Here is a 23470-nt window from a genome sequence, read left to right on the forward strand (position 1 = left end):
GCAGGAGAATAGCCTGAACCCGAGAGGCGGAGGTTGCAGTGAGCGGAGACTGCACCATTGCACTCCAGCCTGAGCAATAAGAGCAAAAAAAAAAAAGGGGGGGGTCTTGCTCTTTGGTCCAGGTTGGAGTGCAGCGGCATGATCCTATCTTCCTGCAGTCTTGGCCTCCTGGGCTTAAGTGATCCTCCCACCTCAACCTCCCAAGTAGCTGGGACTACAGGTGTGCACCACCACACCTAGCTAATTTTTAAATTTTTTTAGTAGAGACGTGGTCTTGCTATGTTGCCCAGGCTGATCTCCAACTTCTGGGCTCAAGAGATGCTCCCACTTCAGCCTCCCAAAGTGCTAGGATTACAGGTGTGAGCTACCGTGCCCAGCCACAAGAGAGTTTTAAGAGGAGTAGGTAATCTTAAAATACTGTTAAGTAATAAGAGAAAGACTGAAAAAGTTCCATTTGATTTAGCAGTATGGAAGGATCTATATACATATTACACTTGAGTAAAAATGTAAAAAAATAAAATAAAACTTCAGTGACATCTGTTGCTCTTGGAATAGAGACCAAGGTCCTTCATGTGGTCTCTCCAGTTCCCATTTGCCTTCTTGCCAGAATGTGGCCATCCAGGCAGCAGCAGCAGCAGTGATTTCATCTACCCCTCGCTTTCTCCGCTTCTGTTACATGGTCTTCTCTGTTCCTGCTGCCCATCATGTCCCATCCTGCCTTAAAGTCTTCATACATGTTGTTGTTTGAGTGTTCCCTCCCATCCCTTAGTTTCATTCATTTTGCTAGTTTTCAGAGCTCAGTGCAAAACTTAATCTTGGGATTCAGGTGTTATGGGCCTCCTCATGTGATGAACATAGTCACACAGTTTTCCAAAATACATGGTTTTCTTCTTAATAAAAGTATTCTTGAAATTATTTATTCGTGTTTTTGTTGTTGTTGTTGACGTAGGGTCATTGTTCAGAATATCACATCATATATATCATTAGATAATTAGAAATGTGAGGCATTGGAGAGAGAGCATTTTTTTTTAGAAATTAGACTTTAAATTCAAGCTTCTTTCTTTTCTTCTTATTCTTTTTTTTTTTTTATTGAGACAAGGTCTCACTCTGTCATCCAGGCTGGAGTGCCGTGGCATGATCGTAGCTTACTACAACCTCCAACTCCTGGGCTCATGCGATCCTCCCACCTCAGCCTCCCAAGTAGCTGGGACTACAGGCATGCACTACCTGTATTTTTTGTAGAGATGGGGTTTTGCCATGTTGCCCAGGCTGGTCTTGAACTCATGGGATCAAGAATCTGTCTGCCTCAGCTTCCCAAAGTGCTGGGATTATAAGAGTAAACAACCATACCTGGCCCAAGTTTCTTAAAACTAGATGCACAAGCCAATAAGCACATGAAAAGGTGCTCAACATCACTAATTGTTAAGCAAATGCCAATCAAAGCAATGAGATACCACTTCATACCCATTAGGATGACTATTACAAAAAAAAAAAAAAGAAAGACAAACAGAAATTAACAAGCAATGGGAGGGTGTAGAGAAACTGAGACCCTTGTACGCTGCTAGTGGGAACATAAAATGGTGCAGCTGCTGTAGACAACAGTATGCTAGTTTCTCAAACTGGTTTTTTTTTTTTTTTTTTTTTTTTTTTTGAGACAGAGTCTCGCTCTGTCACCCAGGCTGGAGTGCAGTGGCGCGATCTTGGCTCACTGCAACCTCTACCTCCCAGGTACAAGTGATTCTCATGCCTTAGCCTCCCCAGGAGCTGGGACTACAGGTGCAAGCCACCACACTTGGCTAATTTTTGTATTTTTAGTACAGACGAGCTTTCACCATGTTGGCCAGGCTGGTCTTGACCTCCTGACCTCAGGTGATCCACCTGCCTCGGCCTCCCAAAGTGCTGGGATTACAGGTATGAGTCACCATGCCCGGCCTCTCAAAATGTTGTAGAATTACCACATGGTCCAGCAATCCCATTTCTGGATATACGACCAAAAGAAATGAAAGCAGGGACTTGAACAGATTATTTGTACACCCATGTTCATAACAGCATTATTCACAATAGCATACATAGCTACCCAAGGGTCCAGCAACTGATGAATAAACAAAATGTAGTCTGTACAGTATATACTTACATGGAATATTGTTGAGTCTTGAAAAGAAATTCTAACGTGCTACAATAAGTGAAGCTTGAAGAAATCATGCTAAGTGAAATAAGCCAGTAACCAAAGGACAAGTACAGTATGATTCCATTAAAGGAAGTACCTAGAAGAGTCCAATTAACAGAAAAAGAAAGTAGATGGTGGTTACCAGGGACTGGGGGAGAGGGGAGAATGGAAAATTATTGTTTAATGGGTATAGGTTTCAGTTTTGAAGGTGAAAATAGTTATAAGAGATGGATGGTGGTGATGACTGCACAACAATGTGACTGTACCTAAGTGCCACTGAACTATATGCTTACAAATGGCTAATATGATAGATATGTATATTTTACCAGAATAAACAAGAAAAAAACTAGATGCATATATATGGTTGCCTGATGGAAGGTGATAGTGGAGAAAGGATGGTCTATTCAATAAATGGTGCCAGGATACCCTTACAGGGGCAAAAAATTTTCATCCCTATCTCACACCACACACAAACATCAATTCCAGATGAATTGCAAATATAAATATGAAAGCTGAAATAATAATGCTTTTAGAAAAAAACATAGAACAGCTTTACAACCTTGGGGTGGGCAAGATACCTTAAATAGGGTGCCAAAAATTCTACCATAAAAGAAGAAAATTACAAGTCAGAATATATTAAAATTAAAAACTTATGTTAATCAAAACATACCAACATGAGTGAAAAAACAACCACAGAATTAGAGAAGATATTTCTGATACACCTATCTGGAAAATGACTCATATTCAGACTATAAAAAGAACTCTATAAATCAATATGAAGACAGACAACTCAATGGAAAAATAAGCAAAAGAACAAACACAGCACGTATCCATATGGTCAAATAACACATGAAAAGGTGGTCAATTTCATTTGTCACCAGGGAAATACAAATTAAAACTACCATGAGATATTGCTACAAACCACCGGATTTAAAAGAAAAAACTATTAGAATGTGGAACAACTAGAATTCTCATACATGCTGAGAACTTTGGTGACTTTGGAAGGTGGGAGTATCTACCATAAGACATATACTACAATGCAGAGCAGCACATTTTATAACAGCCTCCAAATGGAAATTACTCAAATGTCCATCCAATGTAAAATGGATAGATTGCAGAACATTCATCCAATGGATGACTATATAGCAATGTAAAGAAACAACCTATAATAATTCTATTTGTTTAAAGACCAGATTATGAACTTCAACAATCTATAATAATGCTAATCTACATCAATGAATCTCAAAAAGTAATATAGTACCAAGAAAGGAAGCCAGTTACCAAAGAGAAAACATGCAGTTACTCTTTGGTTGTAGGAGGGGGGGTGATGCCAGTAGTAACTGAAAGATGGTCCAAGTGAAGCTTCTATGGTGTGATACAGTGGATGTGAAAGCCATTGGTACTGGCAAACTTCTTAAAAATCCAGATAGACGAAATAAAAATGGTATGTGAAGATTTTTTGGCAACTGTTTTAGGTTTAGCCATCTAGAAGGTTATGAAGGGAATGGAATTATAGCAGGGGGGATTATGCGTTAAAAATGACACTATGTGTAAGATACTGTGCTTGACGAAGAGCAGTCATTCAACAAATATATATGAAGAATTTTTTTTTTTTTTTTTTTTTTTTTGAGGCGGAGTCTCGCTCTGTCGCCCGGACTGGAGTGCAGTGGCCGGATCTCAGCTCACTGCAAGCTCCGCCTCCCGGGTTTACGCCATTTTCCTGCCTCAGCCTCCCGAGTAGCTGGGACTACAGGCGCCCACCACCTCGCCCGGCTAGTTTTTGTATTTTTAGTAGAGACGGGGGTTTCACCGTGTTAGCCAGGATGGTCTCGATCTCCTGACCTCGTGATTCGCCCGTCTCGGCTTCCCAAAGTGCTGGGATTACAGGCTTGAGCCACCGCGCCCGGCCGAATTTTTTTTCTTTCTTTTTTTTGAGACACTCTCACTCTGTCGCCAGGCTGGAGTGCAGTGGTGCAATCTCGGCTCATTGCAACCTCCGCCTCCCGGGTTCAAGTCATTCTTCTGCCTCAGCCTCCAGAGTAGCTGGGACTACAAGTACACGCCACCATGCCTGGCTAGTTTTTGTATTTTTAGTAGAGACGGGGTTTCACCATGTTGGCCGGAATCATCTTGATCTCTCACCCCGAGATCCACCGGCCTTGGCTTCCCAAAGTGCTGGGATTACAGGTGTGAGCCAACGCACCTGGACCCAGAATCTTTTATGTGCCAGGCAGGTTGTAATGGAACTCCTTCAAGTAGAGGGCAATACAAATATTACACATGCACGGCATTAAGTGCTGGGGGAAGCGGAGAACTAACACATAAAAGAAACAGAAGAGAGCAGACAAAGAAAGATGCACTTGACATAAAAGCTGGTAGAACGATGGAAGCAAACCATAACAGAATTATCTATGCAGGAGTTGGTGGTTGCTTATCTGCAAATCCTGCCTTAGTTTAAAATCAGGGAATATGGGCCGGGTGTGGCAGCTCGCGCCTATAATCCCAGCACTTTGGGAAGCTGGGGTGGGTGGATCGCCTGAGGTCAGGAGTTGGAGACCAGCCTGGCCAACATGGGGAAACCCCCTCTCTACTACTAATACAAAATTAGTTGGGCGCAGTGGCGTGTGCCTGTAATCCCAGGTACTCAGAAGGTTGAGGCAGGAGAATTGCTTGAACCCGGGAGGTGGAGGTTGCAGTGAGATGGGATTGTGCCATTGCACTCCAGCCTGGGCGACAGAGTGAGCCTCCGTCTCCAAAAAAAAAAAAAAAAAAAAAAATCAGGGAATGTGGTGAACCAGCAACAACAGACACATAGGAACCCAACTAGCTAAATTGGTTAACCACACCTTTCTTCAACCTTGGTCAAATGGAACTTTTCTTGCTAAAATAAAATCATTATTTTTTATTTTATTTATTTATTTTTTTGAGACAGAGTCTCGCTCTGTTGCCCAGGCTGGAGTGCAATGGCACAATCTCAGCTCATTGCAACCTCTGCCTCCAGGTTCAAGCGATTCTCCTGCCTCAACCTCCTGAGTAGCTGGGATTATAGGTGCATGCCACCACGCCCAGCTATTTCTAGTAGAGATGGGGTTTCACCATGTTGGCCAGGCTGGTCTCGAACTCCTAACCTCAGATCCGCCCACCTCAGCCTCCCAAAGCGCTGGATCACAGGCGTGAGCCACCGCGCCTGGCCTTATTTTATTTTTTTTTAAAGCTATCTCCTACGGTAAGGAAAGCATAATTTTTTATTTTTACTTTTATTATTTTTTTTTTGAGACTCTCGTTCCGTCGCCCAGGCTGGAGTGCAGTGGCGCTCTTGGCTCACTGCAACTTCCGCCTCCTGGGTTCAAGCGATTCTCCTGCCTCAGCCTCCCGAGTGGCTGGGATTACAGGCGCCTGCCACCACGTCTGGCTAATTTTTGTACTTTTAGTAGAGATGGGGTTTCACCACGTTGGCCAGTCTGGTCACGAACTCCTGAGTTCAAGTGATCCGCCCGCCTTGGTCTCCCAAAGTGCTGAGATTACAGGCTTGTGCCACCTCGCCCGGCTGGAAAGCATAATTTTCAAAATGGTTACAACAGAAATTAGATTGGAAAGGGGCCTGTAGTAGAAACATGACCTCCGGGTAGAAAAGGAAGAAAAATTAGATTCAGAAATGGCAGGGTTACTCTTTCAGCTTTACTCTCCTCCAACTGGGTTGTCGGTGCTAGTCCACAAATGTGAATAAACATTAAACCAGATAGGTATGCATGGCGGAATCTGAGAAGCATTCGCTTCGTATATACAAAGCGCCTGTTGCGTGTTCAGGTAGAAGACCATAGTGCAATGGTGAAGACAGATTATGTCGACAAATCATTCAAATATAGTGTACTAAATATGCAATGTAATTAGGAAAAAACCCGAGGGCAAAAAGAAAGGCGTGACAATGCTTTGGGGAATTTGGAAAGGTTTTATTGGTGTGACATTTAAGTTGGGCCTTGAAGGATGGGGGAGATGTTTGTCAGTTATGTTTAGAAATGCGACCAGAGGAAGCCCAGAAGCCTAGAGCGTTAAGGAACTGCGCAGCAACTCAGGCTGGATTGAGTATTGGGCTGATGTGTCAGATGCAATTAACAGAATGAGAGGCAAGGAAAGCAGGTCGGGGGCTGGAGAGAACAGGATCTGCAAGGTTCTTGTAAATCAGAAGGCAATATGGCACAGAGGTTAGGAGAAACGCTTCCTTCTAAGTCGGGCCCCATCACTTGCTAGCAGTATGATCTAGACGCTGGCATGGGCTTGGGCGTACCCATTTGCAACATGGGAAAATAGTCTTTTCCTTATACGGCTTAAATGACTGAATGGGTATCAGTCAGTTAGGGCAGCGTGCAGCTCTTATTTAGCGCTAAATGAGAATGTATTATCATCACGAAGCCAAACCACGCAAAAGCTCGGTTTCTAGGAGGGTCCCCCAGCCTCCTCCCCACTGCTACCGTTTGGGAAGAAAAGTTCTCTCGGGTCGGGCCGCGCCCACTCCCCACTCCTCAGCCCTCCTAGGCCTCCGACTTTCTTCAGCTAGCAGGGCCGGGCCAGGGAGCGGGTGGATGGGCCTGGAGGGCAGCGGAGACGCCGCCGCTTACCAGGGCTCGGGTCCCGCTCTTCGTCCTCCGCTGTTCCACGGGCCTTGAAGCCGGGCGGCAGGGCCGGTCCGATCAGGTCTCTTGCCATCCGCGGTGGCTGACACTGGTCACAGATACGAGTCTATCCACGAACGTCAAACCTACCCAAATGGAATCCCGCGATCAGCAGCAAAGAATGGAAGGTTTCCCGACGCCGACCAATGACGTAAAGCCTGTGGTTGGCTGAGCGGCGCAGTTCGCAGTAAAGGAAGTGACGCCTAATGCTTGCTCCACAGTCGCGTGCTAGACTCCGGACCCAGCAGGTGGTATGGCTGAGCCGGCTAGTGATTTCGTGACTCCAACCGGGTGGCGTGCGTCTCCCGAGCTGACTCCCACGTTAGGGCCCCTGAGCGACACTGCCCTGCCACGGGACAGCTGGGTGTTCTGGGCAATGCTGCCGCCTCCGCCACCACCGATTACGTCCTCGCTTCCCGCAGCCGGGTCAAAACCTTCCTCTGAGTCGCAGCCCCCCATGGAGGCCCAGTCTCTTCCTGGGGCGCCGCCCCCCTTCGACGCCCAGATTCTTCCCGGGGCGCAACCCCCTTTCGACGCCCAGTCCCCTCTTGATTCTCAGCCTCAGCCCAACGGCCAGCCTTGGAATTTCCACGCTTCGACATCATGGTATTGGAGACAGTCTTCTGATAGGTTTCCTCGGCATCAGAAGTCCTTCAACCCTCCAGGTAGGCTATTTTTCCACGTGGGTCGACCCCTTTACCTTTTTTCCCCGTTCTTTCCTCTCCCCTCAGCCGTGCATACATCTCTCCGTTTCCTCTCTCCACTCTGCCTTGCCTCTGCGCTCTTGGAGTCTGGTCATTAGTATCTCAAAATATATCTGATTAGAATGTTTTCCTGTTGCCTGTTAATTCCATTTAGCAGTTGTTTATTGAATTCCAACTATGTACCAGAATTTAGGTATATAGCAGTGAGCAGAACATACAAAAAATATTATGGAGCTTAATATTAATATCTCTCTTGTGTAGGAAGACAGACAATAAACAAAATAAAATATTGTGCATTAGAAGGTTAAGAGTGCAGTGGAGAGAGATAAAACAAAGAAGAATGGTAAGTAGTGAAGGGTTTTCTTTTCTTTTTTTTTTTCTTTTTTGGAGACTGAGTGCCTGTGTCGCCCGGGCTGGAGTGAAGAGTAGCGCGATCTACTTCACTCCAGCCTATGCAATCTCTGCAGAGAGTCTCATTGCAACTTCTGCCGGGTTCAGGCAATTCTCGTGCCTCAAACTCCCGAGTAGCTGGGACTACAGGCCCGTGCCACCACGCCTGGCTAATTTTTTATATTTTTAGTAGAGATGGGGTTGCGCCGTGTTGGCCAGGCCTGTCTCGAACTCCTGAGCTCAGGCATCCGCCCGTTTCGGCCTCCCAGAGTGTTGGGATTACAGGCGTGAGCCACCGCGCCCGGCCGGGTAGTGCAGTTTTAAATATCATTGTTAGTCATAAGAAAGGTGACATATGAGCGAAGACTTCAGGGAGGTGAGGGATCACAGCCGTGCATACATCTGGGAGAATAGGGGTATAGGCAGAAGGAACTGCAAGTGCAAAGGCCTTGAGGCTTAGAAGCTATACATCAAAATGGGAACCAGCGTGGCTACAGAGGACTGAGTCTGGAGTATAATTGTAGAAGATAGGGGAAGAGGGTAAGACCTGGTATGTCTTTATAGATCGTGGGACTTTGACTTTTACTGTTGTGAAGTGGGTAGTACAGGGGATTGACATGATCTGATTTACTTAAGAGGATTAATGTGTCTGTTGGTGGGAACTGACTGAAAGAGAAACGGGTTAGGAAGCTATTGTAATTACTTGTCTAAATGAGAGACACTGGAGACTTGGACCAAGGTGAAGCCCAAAGGATGGTGAGAAGTAGTTGGATTCTAGATCTAGGGATATCTTGGAGCTCTTGTGGGTTCAGTTACAGACCACTGCAGTAAAGCAAGTCACACAATTTTTTTTTTTTTTTTTTGGTTTTCCAGTGCATGTAAAAGGTATGTTTTCCTGCAGATCATATGGGGCAAAAAAGTTATTTTTACATTATACCATAGTCTATTAAGTATGCAATACCATTATGTCTTAAAAAACAACTTACATACCATGATTAAAAAATACTTTAGGCTGAGCAGGGTAACTCACACCTATAATCTCGGCACTTTATTTATGTTTTTAGATTTGTTGAGACAGAGTCTCTGTTGCTCAGGCTGGAGTGCAATGGTGCGATCTTGGCTCACTGCAACCTCCACCTCCAAGGTTCAAGTGATTCTTCTGCCTCAGCTTCCCGAGTAGCTGTTATTACAGGTGCCCGCCACCAAGCCTGGCTAATTTTTGTATTTTTAGTAGAGACAAAGTTTCACCATGTTGGCCAGGCTGATCTCAAACTCCTGACCTCAAGCGATCCACCCTCCTTGGCCTCTGAAAGTGCTGAGATTACAAGCGTGAGCCACTGCACCTAGCTAATCTCAGCACTTTGAGAGGCAGAGACAAGATGATTGCTTGAGCCCAGGAGTTTGAGACCTGCCTGGGCAACAAAATGAGACCCCCGTCTCTACAAAAAAAATAAAATTAACCAGACATAGTGGCATGCCTGTGGTCCCAGGTGCATGGGAGACTGAGGCAGGAGGTATTCCTTGAGCCCAGGAAGTGGAGGCTACTTTATCAACTAAGTTTGTATAATATTATAAATCCTTTGTTGTCATTTCAACAGTGTTCACCAGGACTTTTTTTTCCTCTCAAAAAAGCACTTTCTTTCCTCATCCATAAGAAGCCACTCGTCATCCATTAAAGTTTTACCACGAGATTGCAGCAAATCAGTCACATCTTGTGCCTCTACTTTTTTTTTTTTTTTTTGAGACAGAGTCTCGTTCTGTTGCCCAGGCTGGAGTGCAGTGGCGCGATCTTGGCTCACTGCAAGCTCCGCCTCCTGGGTTCACGTCATTCTCCTGCCTCAGCCCCCAAGTAGCTGGGACTACAGGCGCTGGCCACCATGCCCGGCTAATTTTTTGTATTTTTATTAGAGGTGGGGTTTCACCGTGTTAGCCAGGATGGTCTCAATCGCCTGACCTCGTGCTCCACCTGCCTAGGCCTCCCAGAGTGTTGGGATTATAGGCATGACCCACTGTGCCCGGCCCCTCCACTTCTAATTCTAGTTCTCTTGCTGTTTCTACTGCATCTGAAGTGACTTCCTCCACTGAAGTCTTGAACTCCTCAAAATCATCTATGAGGGTTGGAATTTCTTCTTTCAAACTCCTGTTAATGTTGATCTTTTGACCTCCTTCCATAAATCATGAATGTTCTTAATGGTGTCTTGAATAGTGAATCAAAACCTCCTTTCTAGGTTTTTAATCTACTTTGCTCAGATCCATTGGAGGAATCACTATCTATGAATCACTATGAATTTCTTTCAAGAACTTTTCAGCCAGGCACGGTGGCTCACAACTGTGATCCTAGCACTTCAGGAGGCCAGAACAGGAGGATCCCTTGAGCCCAGGAGTTTGAGGTTGCAATGAGCCATGACTGCACCTTTACATTCCAACCTGGCTGACAGAGTGAGACCCTTTCTCAGTAGTTGCATTCACAACTTAGCTAGCTGTTTGGCACAAGAGGCCTGACTTTTGACTTGTATCAGCTTTCAACATGTCTTCCTCACTAAGCTTAATCATTTCTGGCTTTCGATTTAAAATGAGAGACATGCGACTCTTCCTTTTGCTTGAACACTTAGAGGCCATGATAGGGTTATTAACTGGCCTACTTTTGAATATTGTGTCTCAGAGGATAGGGAGTCCTGAGGAGAGGGAGAGGAGAACCACCGGTTGGTGGAGCAGTTAGAACATACACAGCATTTATAAAGTTCACCATCTTATATGGCCATGATTCATGGTGTCTGAAAACAATTACAGTAGTAGCATCAAAGTATAACAGATGTAATAAAAATGAAAAAGTTTGAAATATTACGAGGATCATCAAAATGTGACACAGAGACAGCACATTGTTGTTGGAAAAATGGTGCCGATAGACCTGCTTGATGTAGGGTTGCCACAGACCCTTAGCTTGCAAAAAGCTCAGTAAAACGAAGTGCAGTGAAAAAACGAAGTGCTTTTATACCTTAAAGGTGCGGACAGCATGATTTACTGAAAGATAGGGTATATGGGATGCAAGATAAAGAGGAGAGAAGGATAATTTAAAGCTTTTTGCCAAATAATTGGAAGGGTGGAGTTGCTACTGAGATAGGTAAGAATGTGGATGGAGCAGATTTGGAAGGAAGTCCAGGAATTGAAATTGGAATATATTTGTGTCAGGTAGAGATTCTGAATAGGCTTTTAGCTATTAGTCTGTACTTTCAGGGGAGATTTGTGGCTGGAGCTATAAATTTGGGTGTTGACACCATATAGATCATATTTCAAGCTACAAGATTGTTCACTTAAAAGCTTTCTCCAGCTTTGCATAAAATTCAATTCTGCATTAAACGGAATCCAAACAATTAGTGTTTTATTTATTTATTTATTTATTTAATTTATTTATTTTTCAAATAGAGTCTCTCTCTGTCACCCAGGCTGGACCAGTGGCACCATCTTAGCTCACTGCAACCTCCACCTCCTGGGTTCAAGGGATCCTTCTGCCTCAGCCTCCTGAGTAGCTGGGACTACAGACACGCACTACCATGCTTGGATAATTTTTGTATTTTTAGTAGAGACTGGGTTTCACCATATTGGGCAGGCTGGTCTCGAGCTCCTGACTGCAAGTGATCTGCCTGCCTTGGCCTCCCAAAGCACTGGGAATACAGGAATGAGCCACCCCGCCTGGCGCAAACAGTTAGTGTTTATTGTATGGCAGATGCTGGAAATATGGACTTGGCTAAGTCAGATGAGATATATTCATAAGTATGAACCAAAATACAATGTGACTGATGATAGAGGCATATAATAGCTGATTTCAGAATGTAGAGGAAATTGGGAAAAGCTTTTGGAAGAAGTGTCTTAGGAGATGTATAGAATTTGGGAAGAGATGTTTCTGAGGTAGAGAAGGAGGTGTCAGTACAAGGCAAGTTCTGGAGATTGCAGGGTTCTGGTATGACTGAAGCAGAGTATGTGAAAAGTATGGGGGAAAAGTAGGGTAAGAAAGTAAATTAGAATCTCATGGGAGGTCTCTAGGAAGCTGTCTTAGTCCCTATTGTGCTGCCATGACAGATTATGACCTGTTGGATAATATATAATGAATAGAAATTTATTTGGCTAATAGTTCTGGAGGTTAAGTCCAAGATCAAGTGGCTCTTGAGGACCTTCTTGCTGCATTGTAACATCAAGGAAGGCATCACATGATGAGAGAGAATGAGAGAAGGTCAAACTCATCCTTTATTATTATTACTTTTTGAGACAGGGTCTTGTTCTGTCGCCCAGGCTGGAGTGCAGTGGCACATATACGGCTCACTGCAGCCTCGACCTGCTGGGCTCAAGTGTTTCTCCCATCTCAGCCTCACAAGTAGCTGGGACTACAGGCACACACCACCAAGTCTGGCTAATTTTTGTATTTTTTGTAGAGACACAGTCTTGCCAGGCTACTCAGGTTGATCTCGAACTCCTGGGCTCAAGTGATCCGCCCACCTTGGCCTCCCAAAGTGTTGGAATTATAAGCGTGAGCCATCATGCCAGCCCCTCCCCCTACTTTTTTTTTTTTTTTTTTTTTTTAGAGACGGGGCCAGGTGCAGTGACTCATGCCTGTAATCCCAGCACTTTGAGAGGCCGAGGCACGTGGATCACTTGAGGTCAGGAGTTCGAGACCAGTGTGACCAACATGGTGAAACCCTGTCTCTACTAAAAAATAAAATAATTACCCAGGCGTGGTGGCACATGCCTGCAATCCCAGCTACTCGGGAGGCTGAGGCAGGAGAATCGCTTGAACCTGGGAAGCGGAGGTTGCAGTGAGCCAAGGTTGTGCCACTGCACTCTAGGCTGGGCAACAAGATCAAAACTCCATCTCCCCCCTCCACCAAAAAATGAATAAATAAATAAGAGACAGGGTCAGCTGGGCATGGTGGCTTATGCCTGTAGTCCCAGGACTTTGGGAGGCTGAGGCAGGCAGATTGGTTGAGGCCAGGAGTGTGAGATGAGCCTGGGCAATGTAGTGAGACCCTATCTCTGTGAAAAGAATAATTTTTAAAAAAGAGACATAAACAAGGTCTTGTGCTGTTGCCCAGGCTGGAGTGTAGTGGCATGATCATGGCTTACTGCAATCTCAAACTCCTGAGCTCAAGGGATCCTCCCACCTCAGCCTCCACTGCAGCTAGGACTACAGGTGTGTGCCATCATGCCAAGCTAATTTTTAAATTTTTTTTGTAGAAATGGGGTCATGCGAGGTTACCTAGGCTGGTCCTGAAGTCCTGGCCTTGTGCAGTCCTCCTGCCTCAGCTTCCCAAAGTGCTAGGATTATAGGCATGAGCCACCATGCCTGGCCCATATGCAGATTTTTGAGTCAAGTTGTGACAGGATTGGAGAATTTTTTTTTTTTTTTTTTGGTGTCAGTATGCACCAGTTGGAAGAGGAGGGTTAGGAACTGGAAGACAATCTAGGAGTAATCTGGTGGAAGATCAGAATTTCTGACTTGGGGCATGGTAATAAGAATAGAAAAGTACAGTGGGATTTGAGAGGAGACATATTTCACAAGGTTCTGTTTTCCTGATGTGAAATTGATGCTGAAGGAGCTGTGTTGGGGATTTTACTGGTTACATTTCTGACATTTGAAATAACCGAAGGAATTTCATCAGGTTAGGTTGTCCATTTCTGAACTTTGACGCCTAAAGCATCTGTGGACATATCACACCAGTCTTTGTTTGAAAAGTAGTCATTTGGTAGACTAATCTTAATCTTTGTTATTTTGTTTGACCTACTATTCCTCCTAGAAGGGTAGTTTACCAGTGTTTTTACTGAAATATTTGTAACATGCTATAGTAGATAAAATTTAATTATAATTTAAATAATTATATTGTTTCAAACGTCTATGGATCTCTTTTTTTTTAGTTAAACATTCTTATTATCCACGAAAGAATGATGCAAAATTCACAGACTTCAGCTTACCTCCCAGTAGAAAACAGAAAAAAAAGGTATTTGAAAGATGTTCTTGAATTCGACCCCTTAGTCCCTATGTCACGGTTTATGTCTTGCGTTTCTGTCATAACTGTCTTCAGTGTTTTGCTTCCATTATTGACACAGTGGAGCCTTGCTATAAAAAGGAATTTTGTGGTTAAACATGAATATAGCAAATTGGGATTCAAAAATAATATTTACCTAATTTTTTTTTTCTTTTCCGTGGTTTTAAAAATAGCTGTATATTTGGTACTTTCATTTTATTTATTTATTTATTTTTGAGATGGAGTTTCACTCTGTCGCCCAGGCTGGAGTGCAGTGGTACGATCTTGGCTCACTGCAACCTCCGCCTCCTGGGTTCAAGCAATTCTCCTGCCTCAGCCTCCCAGAGTAGGTGGGACTGCAGGCGCACACCACTATGCCTGGCTAATTTTTGTAGTTTTAGTAGAATTGGGGTTTCACTATGGCCAGGCTGGTCTCGAACTCCTGACCTCAAGTGATCCGCCTGCCTCTACCTCCCAAAGTGCTGGGATTACAGGCGTGAGCCAACAAGCCTGGCCATATAGTTGATATTTGAACAACACAACAGTTAGGGGTGCAGTCAAAAGTTTGTGTATAACTTTTGACTCCTCTAAAACTTAACTACTGATGGCCTACTGTTGACTGGAAGTCTTACCAATAACATAAATAGTTTGTTAATATATAAATAGAATGGTGTCCACATATATTTTATACTTTCCTAACATACTTAACTGTTTCTTTTTTTTTTTTGATATTTCCAAGGCTATGTGGTTTATCTGTTTTTCCAAATTGTCACCAATCTCCAAAAAAATTTTTGCAATATATTTATTGAAAAAAATCCTTTTATAAGTGGACCCTTGCAGTTCAAACCTGTGTTTTTCAAGGGTCAGCGGTAGTTATTTTTTTCTAAAAGATGAGCTGCTGTTTTTACTCTATTTTCAGGTCATTTCAGCATATTCTGTACTGAGTCTTAATTAGATAACCAATTTGCAATCTGCTCATAATTTATATTAGCACTATTTGGATTTAAAAAGTTTAAAATTACGCCTGGATTTTACTAATATATTTGTTAAAAACAAAATGAAAGAAAGAAATAGAATAATCTCTTCATTGGAAGTATACTCACAAGTTTCTCCCACATGAAAGGGTTATTGGAAACATCAAAGTGTGTATTACTAGAACAATAGTTATGTTTTTATTATTGATTAGAGATTTTTCACCAAAAGCCTAATTCCTCTCTGTTTTTGTTTGCAGAAAAGAAAGGAACCAGTTTTTCACTTTTTTTGTGATACCTGTGATCGTGGTTTTAAAAATCAAGAAAAGTACGACAAACACATGTCTGAACATACAAAAGTAGGTTTTCTTAGTTGTCCTGAAACTGATGTAGCAAAGTGGCCTTCTTCTATCTGTATATTTGGTAGAAATTCCAAGCTTGTTTTCCTTTAAAGTTTATAGTTTCCACAGAAATATAGTTTGAGGACTTGACAGCTGGGGGCAGTGACCCTGGGGTTTGAAAGTGGGGATCCCACTGCTTCAGGGAGGAGGTAAGGTGGTAGCAAAGAAGGGAGCTCTGGCAGCTTTTTGTATTTGTGTACCTCTACTGCTTGGGAAGAGGCTGTCGTCCCCTCCAGTTACCTTGTGCATCTTGATGAGTTCTTTCCCCTTTAAGTCTGCCCTTGAACCATACTGTGTAATGTGGCCGTTCCTGTCACCCTCAAAGGCTGGTTCACATCTTGTCAAGTACTTTCTAGAAAACCTTAACCAAAATGTTTAAAAGGTTAAAAAGGAAGCCTTTGATTTGGAAAGGTTCTTTTTCTGCTTTTGGGAATGCCCCTCAACTATAGGAATTAACTTTTCACAGGTTTACTAATGTATGCCTTCACTCAAGTGGAGAAGTAAATAAGATACATTATTGTGCCATGTACTCTGAGAGTGTCATTCCTTTGCCTAAAGGCAGCCCTGTTTTGGAGTCATTTTTGTTTTGCTACTGACATAAGTATGCAGAGATAATACCATGTAGATGGGATAACTATGTAATACAGCCAGAATATGTCTGTGTATGTATAGTGGGATAAATTTAACATGCAAAACATTTATTAGTGTTTTTTCTTTTTAACTCTTACAGTGCCCTGAAGTAGATTGCTCTTTTACTGCACACGAGAAGATTGTCCAGTTCCATTGGAGAAATGTAAGTTCTGTTTTTTTAATCCTATTTTTAAATACATGCTCTTTTTATTTTATTGATCTGTTATCTTCACAACTGTTCATTTATATACCTAATAATAAGTAACATTCATGGAGTACTTTGTAAGGATTTTGACATCATTTATTCAAGTTTTTCCTCACAAACAACTATAGTTGTTTATATTGGCCCCATTTAAAATATTTTAAAAAATGAATTGCCCAAGGCCTGAGAACTGATTCTTGGACCTCAGTTTCTTGACTCCAAATTGTATACTGCTTTACTACACCATGCTGCTACAGATTGTCACGTCTACTCATATCTTTAGTGACCTCTCTAGGTTTTGGTTGGTAAGTCATTCATTTGGGTGTTTAATGTGGTTTGAGAGAATGGGTGACATATCTACTTTGTAATCAAAATTATGTTACCCCTTTTCCCTCTAGTAATAGCACTAATTAAATACATGATAGATTCTTCTTCTTCCTTTAAAGAAAAAGTTATAGTACAGATAGATACAACCTCCTTACTTAGTTTTAAAATTGTATCCAACATAAGTTTACTTGTAGAAACAAAGTCTCCAAATTAGTCCAAAGCATATGATATTGCCTCCTGATGTTCAGCAGGCTTTTTCCCCCTAGATGCATGCTCCTGGCATGAAGAAGATCAAGTTAGACACTCCAGAGGAAATTGCACGGTGGAGGGAAGAAAGAAGGAAGTGAGTAGAGTTCAAAACTGGTGAAATAACTATTTTACTGTGGCAAGGCTTATTAATATAGTTAAATTCATTGAATTCCCTTAGAATGCTGGAACTAGGGAACAGGACCATAAGGCATATTACGTAAGACTAATATTGAAGGTAGTTTTAGGAAGACCTAATAAGAACTCTTCATTTAAGTAGCGAATGTGTCATAATGGGACTGTATGTTGCTCTTGAGGGGGGCTACTACATGTCACCTATTAGATGTTCAGTGGTTGAGGCAATAATGGGTGGGTACTCTTACCAAAAAGTGTATTATACAGAAGTGTATTATCACAGAACATTACATCTGGCACATCACCACATATGTCAGTGGACTTAAACCAAAACTGTTAAGGTGAGCCAAGTACAAATGTAACCTGTTGCTCACGAGAGTTTGAAGTATCTTTCTTGATCTTTAAGGATAGTTCTTCTTGTCTTCATCCCAGGCTTACCTCTAAATAAGATATACAGGTGCTAAGGCTAAGATATACAGGTGCTTTTCCTTAACAATGAGAAGATCAGGAATTCATTCCTGTAATTAAAGAAATTTGAGCATCACCATGTAACTTGTGGTTTTACACTTACTAGGGAAGAAAGTTTAGTTGATGTCTAGCTGTAATACACTTGAAATTCCACTAGGGCCCTGTTATACTGCCTTCTCAGAAAAGACTAGAACGCTTCTTCCTGAAGCGGAAGACTATGCAGAACTACTCTAATGATCAGTTGCACTTTTAAAGTCAACTGCTCTTTTCCTGGAATTAAAAAACAAAGAGAGCCTGGGATGAAAACAAGAAGAACTATCCTTAAAGGTCAAGAAAGATACTTCAAACTCTTGTGAACAGCAGGTTACATTTGTACTTGGCTCACCTTAGTTTAAGGTTCAGTTTAAATACACTGACATGGGTGGTGATGTGCCAGATGTACTCTGCTGTGAAAAAGTTAGATGCTGCCCTTTACAGCTTTAGAGGTAATTCTGAGGGAGACCAGCAGAAGCATGAAGATTCAGAACTAACTGAGAATAAATATAATTCAACAAACGTGTATCAGGTATTAATACTATGTGCAAAGGAAAGAGTTGGATGAGGGTGAAGGGACAATTAGAAATCAATTTTTTTTTGAGACAGAGTCTCACTCTGTCACTCAGGCTGGAGTGCAGTGGCGCAATCTCGGCTCACTGCAACCTCCAACTCCTGAGTTCAAGTGATTCAGCCTCCCAAGTAGCTGGGATTACAGGTGTGCACCACCACACCTGACTAAATTTTGTATTTTTAGTAGAGACAGGGTTTCGCCATGTTGGCTAGGCTGGTCTCGAACTTCTGACCTCAAGTAATCCATCTGTCTTGGCCTTCCAAAGTGCTGGGATTACAGGCGTGAGCCACCACGCCCAGCTGAGGAATTCAATTTTTAAACAAGTCGGGTCCAGCCAGTCAACAGGGACTTGGTGGACATAACATAGCATTTCAAGAGCATCTGTGGCTAACAAATGAAGGAATCTAGGCCACCTGGAGTAGAGTATATTAGAATGCCTTTTTCCTTTGATCTCTTTGGCAAAATCTTATTTATCTTGTAGGCCTGTTTTAAAGGTTGCCTGACTTACCACTCTCTTCTTACTCTTCACTTCCTCTATGTCACCAGAGTGCCACTCTATAACAAAAGACCTTGTGCCAGAATATAAATCAGTATATTACTTCCTTTATTGATAAGAAAAAATGAAAAAATGTCAGCTGAACTAAATATCATGCTTAGTGACATAGTTGATTTCTACTCTGGTGTGTGTGGATTGGCTGGTTGCCAGTCCCTGAAATACACTGCCCTAAAGCATTAGTTACTACCTCCTTTGCAAATACATAGCTTATTTATACAACCATAGTACATTTGTCACATTGCATTGTAGTTGGCCCTGCTCTTATACATCTTTGATTCTGCTGTGCTTTGCACAGTGCCTAGAATTTAGTATGTGAGAAATACATATTTGTTGACTGAAGTACTGTTAAATAGTGTAGAGTGAGAATACTTAACCATGGCAGTGATAAGGGAGCCTTAGCCAATTGGAAGGTCAAACTTAGAAGTTGAAGGAGTTTGGACCATGCTGTGGTTTGAATGTGTTCCCCAAAAGTTCATTTGTTGGAAACTTGGTCCCCAGTGTGGCAGTGTTGAGAGGTGGGACCTTTGGGAGGTAATTGGATCGTGAAGGTAGAACCCTCATAAATGGATTAATTCATTCATGGATTGGTGGATTAATGGATTAAAGGATTCATGAATTATCAAGGGAGTGGGCTTATTATCATCAGAGTGAGTCAATTATAAAGATCAGTTTGCCTGTCTCCTGTGAGCCCCCTTGCCATGTGATGCCCTCTGCTGCCTTGGGACTCTACAGAGAGTCCCCACCCAGCCACCAAAACTGTAAGAAATAAATTTTTTTCTTTATAAATTATCCAATCTACGTATTCAGTTATAGCAACATAAAATGGACTGAGACCAAGAAGTAGTTTGAGTTAGGAATTTTGAAGCACGGGATCTGAAGCTCCTTGCCTTCTGTAGGTAGCTTCTTTGCAGATACAAGTTTTTCTCCTCATGACGTCACTCCCCAAGTAACTGGGCTTTTTTAAAAAATGTTTTGTTTGTTCTCCTTGTTTCTTTTCTATCTGTTGGTTGTTTCTTCTTCCTCCTCTTGTTCTTCCTCTTCTTTTTCGCGAGAGACCTCGTAGTCGCAACCCCCCTCCTCTCTCCTCCTGAAGAAAGCAGAGAGCTCTTCCGCCGGCCTTCTTCCTACTCCGCGACGCCGTCCCTTCAGAGGAAGAGGCAGCCTGCAGAAGGGCGGTCCGGCGACTCTCTCCTACATGCTATCTCCTCCTCCCCCTAATCCGCCCTCCTTCTCTTCCTCCTCTTCCTCCTCATCCTCTTCCTCCTCTTCCTCTTCCTCCTCCTTCTCTTCCTCCTCTTCCTCTTCCTCCTCTTCCTCCTCCTCCTCCTCCTCTCTTCTCCTCTTTCCTTCTTCTTTCATTTTTTGCATAGAGCAGTAATCAAACAAGAAGTTAACTCCACTTCCTTTCTGACATGTACATTATAAAGAGCTGATGACGATGGTATGAAAGATTGTATCCTGCTAGATGGGATGGAAATGGCCTAACTGCTAAGACACGAGGTTTTTTTCCCCTGCTACTTAGCCTTGACTTTGATCAGTTAGAGGTAGGTTCAGCTCATTGGTGTCAGTCCCTTTTATAAATGTTTAATTCTCTTGAGGGGAATGGTAGCAGTTACTAGTCAGCACTGATTGTAAAACAACTCGAAAGTTATCTGACTAAACTTAAATTTCTGAAGCTTTGAGTTTACTGAAGGGTATAGGGAAAGTCTGAAGTGACTTCTCGATTTGCCAACTTTGGTTCTTCTATCTTGTGGTTGTATAAATTAAATCATTTAAACTGGGAAATGTGGAATCACTATTAAATTAATGGTAACCAACTTTACTCTTTCTACTTTGTCCATAGCACTTTCACTCTCCCATGACCCTCTACTATTCCCTCCCTCAGCATATAAGAGGAAGGGGACTTCTGTAATCCCAGCACTTTGGGAGGCCGAGGCGGTTGGATCACAAGGTCAGGAGATCAAGACCATCCTGGCTAACATGGTGAAACCCCGTCTCTACTAAAAATACAAAAAAATTAGCCAGACGTGGTGGCACACACCTGTAGTCCCAGCTACTCGGGAGGCTGAGGCAGGAGAATGGCGTGAACTCAGGAGGCGGAACTTGCAGTGAGCCGAGATTGTGCCACTGCACTCCAGCCTGGGTGACACAGCGAGACTCTGTCTCAAAACAAAAAAAGAGGAAGGGGATTTCATCTACTCTGGAAGATTAGGGTGTTTCATGACAAAGGGAGGGGTAGCTGAACTCAGAACTAACTAGGAAAAGATAAAGGGGAGGCAGGGATTAGTGGTCAGACAGAGGTTAGCATGTTCAAGGAACTGTGAGTATAGGTAAGAAAAAAAGATGGCAGTTGTGGGGGTGGAGAGAACTAGGTGGATGTAGAACATTTGGGAGGTGAAAATGGACAGTGGGGATTAAATGATAGTGAGATTGAAGAGGAGAGAGGTTTTAGGAGACTTCCAGATTTCTGGACTGAGCACCTCTATGAAAGGTGGTACCTCTTACTGACACAGGGAACACTGGAAGAGGATGGGGTTTGGAGGTATTGGTTTGGACATTGTTGAGTCTGAGGAGATCCTGAGGCATCTATTTGAAGATGTTGAGTAGACATTGGGACTTGGACCAGACCAGACTGGAGATAGTTTTCTGAGTCATGAAACTGTGAATATGGAAGAGATTCCCCACAGAGACAGGGTAGAGTGGAAAGAGAAGGTAGCCTAATGTTGAACCTTGAGCCCTTCCAACATAAAGGTCTAATAAATAATAAAATCCAACAAGCCTGCTGAGTGGGAACCAGAGAGGTCGAAGAAAACTTCCTCTGGAAGCCAGCGGAGGGGAGAATTTTGAGAAGGAAGATATGGTTAGCAGTGCAGATTGCGATGGAAAGGTCAAATAAAACAAGAACAGAAAGTGACTGATGTTGTGACATACACAGGGCCTCCTTGATGAGGGTTCCAGGTGATTCCTCCTTGGCCCTTCTCCTTTGAGCTCTGTGCCATCTGTCTTCAATTCTCATACCCTCCCCAGGGATTGACTGCCTTTGTCACCCGCCCTTGGCATGTTAGATGCTGCAGTGGAATTGTATATATTTTGAATTCATTCAACACCTTTTCACTTTTAGATTTCTAACCACCAAGCCTGGGCAATCAAGTGATACCCTGTATCTACAAAAATAAAAAATTAGCCAGGCGTAGTGGTCTGCACCTGTAGTCCAAGCCACTCAGGAGACTGAGGCAGGAAGATCCCTTGAGCCCAGGAGTTTGAGGTTGCAGTGGGCTATGATCACGCCACTGCGCTGCAGCTTGGGTAACAGAGCGAGACCTTGTCTCAAACAAAACAAAACAAAATAAATTTCCAGTGCCCTTCACCTTCATGCAGTTTCAGCCACTTCCTTTACATCCTGGATTCTAAAGTTGGACATACTCCTCTTTCCATCTGTCCAGCTCACTGTCACCTCTACCAGGCTTGGAATAGTTGGGGCTTCCCATCCTCTTTACTTTGTTTTTCTGTCATATTCCTTCTTCCTTCACTTCACTTCCCTACCCAGCCTAGCTCACTTCAGCTGTTCCTGTCAGTATCTCAGCTTCCTTCTTCCTTTGTCCTCCATTGCACTCATCTGGCAAAATCCCAGCTCTGGCTCAGTTGCTACATCCTGTTCAAGAAAACCCACACAATTGAAATGTAGTCTTCAAGTGAACACTTGGCAGTGCTATCTGACTTGAGAAGTTGGCTTGACCGAAGAGAAGTTTAGGGTATTTTCTTTGTGTTGTTTTGTGGTGCAAAATTAGATGTTCAATATGCATATGTTTCTTAGTTATATGGATGACTGTGTAGTGTAAAATTTAAACGTTTCTTAAACTGATTTTATTTTTAATCAACTAAAATGCCCGTGAGAATAAAACTCCGTAGAACTAGCAACCAGAATCCTATAATGTGGGCTTCACTTGTCTTTTCTGGTTATTTCCACATTATTTGCTTATAGGGGCTTTTTGTCTCAGCCAAACTTGTTATTTATCATATCTCATACAGGGTTTGTGAACTTTTGCCCTTTTAGTTTTGTTCATGGTGCTGCTTCTGGAAGATCTTGCCTTCTCCATCTTTTCTTTTTTTTTTTTTTTTTTTGAGATGGAGTCTCGCTCTGTCGCCCAGGCTGGAGTGCAGTGTTACGATCTCGGCTCACTGCAAGCTCCGCCTCCTGGGTTCACGCCGTTCTCCTGCTTCAGCCTCCCTGGGCCTCCCTCAGCCTGGGGCTACAGGCGCCCGCCACCACACCCGGCTAATTTTTTTTGTATTTTTAGTAGAGACGGGGTTTCACCATGTTAGCCAGGATAGTCTCAATCTCCTGACCTCGTGATTGACCCGCCTCAGCCTCCCAAAGTGCTGGGATTACAGGTGTGAGCCACTGTGCCCGGCCTTACCTTCTCCATCTTTAAAATTCTGCTCATTGCTCTTAGCTCATCTGAAATCCATCCACTTCTGGGGATACTTTTTCTCATCTGTCTAGAGAAATGTCTTGCCCTTCTTTGAATATGGTTTCTCCTTTCTGCCTCTTTAGCACAGATATCCTTTATTATGACCCTGTTGGTGAACTTCTTTGCATATGTGTCTTTTATTCTTGAATTAAGTGTGAGCTCTGAAATGTAAGAACCAACTTTTACCTGGCTGTTTCTATCCCATAGTGCCACAGTTATAGGGAATGCTTGTAAATGTTATTGTGTGTAAATGGGGCTTGAAGATATTTTTATTATGGGTATAATTCTGTTTTGGTACACACAAGTAAGTGGTTGGAGAAATCTTACTGAGACTTGTATTTATAAGTAATGTTTTAGCTGTACCTTTGTTGTTTTTAGAGAAATTGGGCAGAAATATGTTGATATGATTAATAATTATGCTTGGAAATTATAGTGTAACTAATAGTACTTAAACTGCTGTGGTTTTGAACATTGAATTCTCACTACATGGGGTAGACAGTCACTGAGACA

The 23470-nt window shown here is 42.9% G+C and overlaps 2 protein-coding genes across 3 annotated transcripts in view; one reads left to right on the forward strand and one right to left on the reverse strand.

The window, feature by feature from the left end:
- The window catches only part of GPALPP1 (GPALPP motifs containing 1), a 49260-nt gene extending 42272 nt beyond the window's left edge, over positions 1-6988 (reverse strand). The window contains exon 1 of the mRNA XM_010368055.2: positions 6784-6988. Coding sequence (XP_010366357.1) covers positions 6784-6871 — 88 coding nt within the window. The 5' untranslated portion in view covers positions 6872-6988. The remainder of the gene's footprint in view (positions 1-6783) is intronic.
- Positions 6989-7042: 54 nt separating this feature from the next.
- Positions 7043-23470, forward strand: part of NUFIP1 (nuclear FMR1 interacting protein 1) — a 54282-nt gene continuing 37854 nt past the window's right edge. For both annotated transcript variants that reach the window (XM_010368056.1, XM_030922262.1), the window contains exons 1-5: positions 7043-7502; positions 13836-13918; positions 15177-15275; positions 16048-16110; positions 16743-16819. In XM_010368056.1, the coding sequence (XP_010366358.1) occupies positions 7091-7502; positions 13836-13918; positions 15177-15275; positions 16048-16110; positions 16743-16819 (734 nt within the window). In that variant the 5' untranslated portion in view covers positions 7043-7090. The remainder of the gene's footprint in view (positions 7503-13835; positions 13919-15176; positions 15276-16047; positions 16111-16742; positions 16820-23470) is intronic.

Source organism: Rhinopithecus roxellana, chromosome 18, assembly GCF_007565055.1.
Source record: "Rhinopithecus roxellana isolate Shanxi Qingling chromosome 18, ASM756505v1, whole genome shotgun sequence".
NCBI classification, from domain to species: domain Eukaryota; kingdom Metazoa; phylum Chordata; class Mammalia; order Primates; family Cercopithecidae; genus Rhinopithecus; species Rhinopithecus roxellana.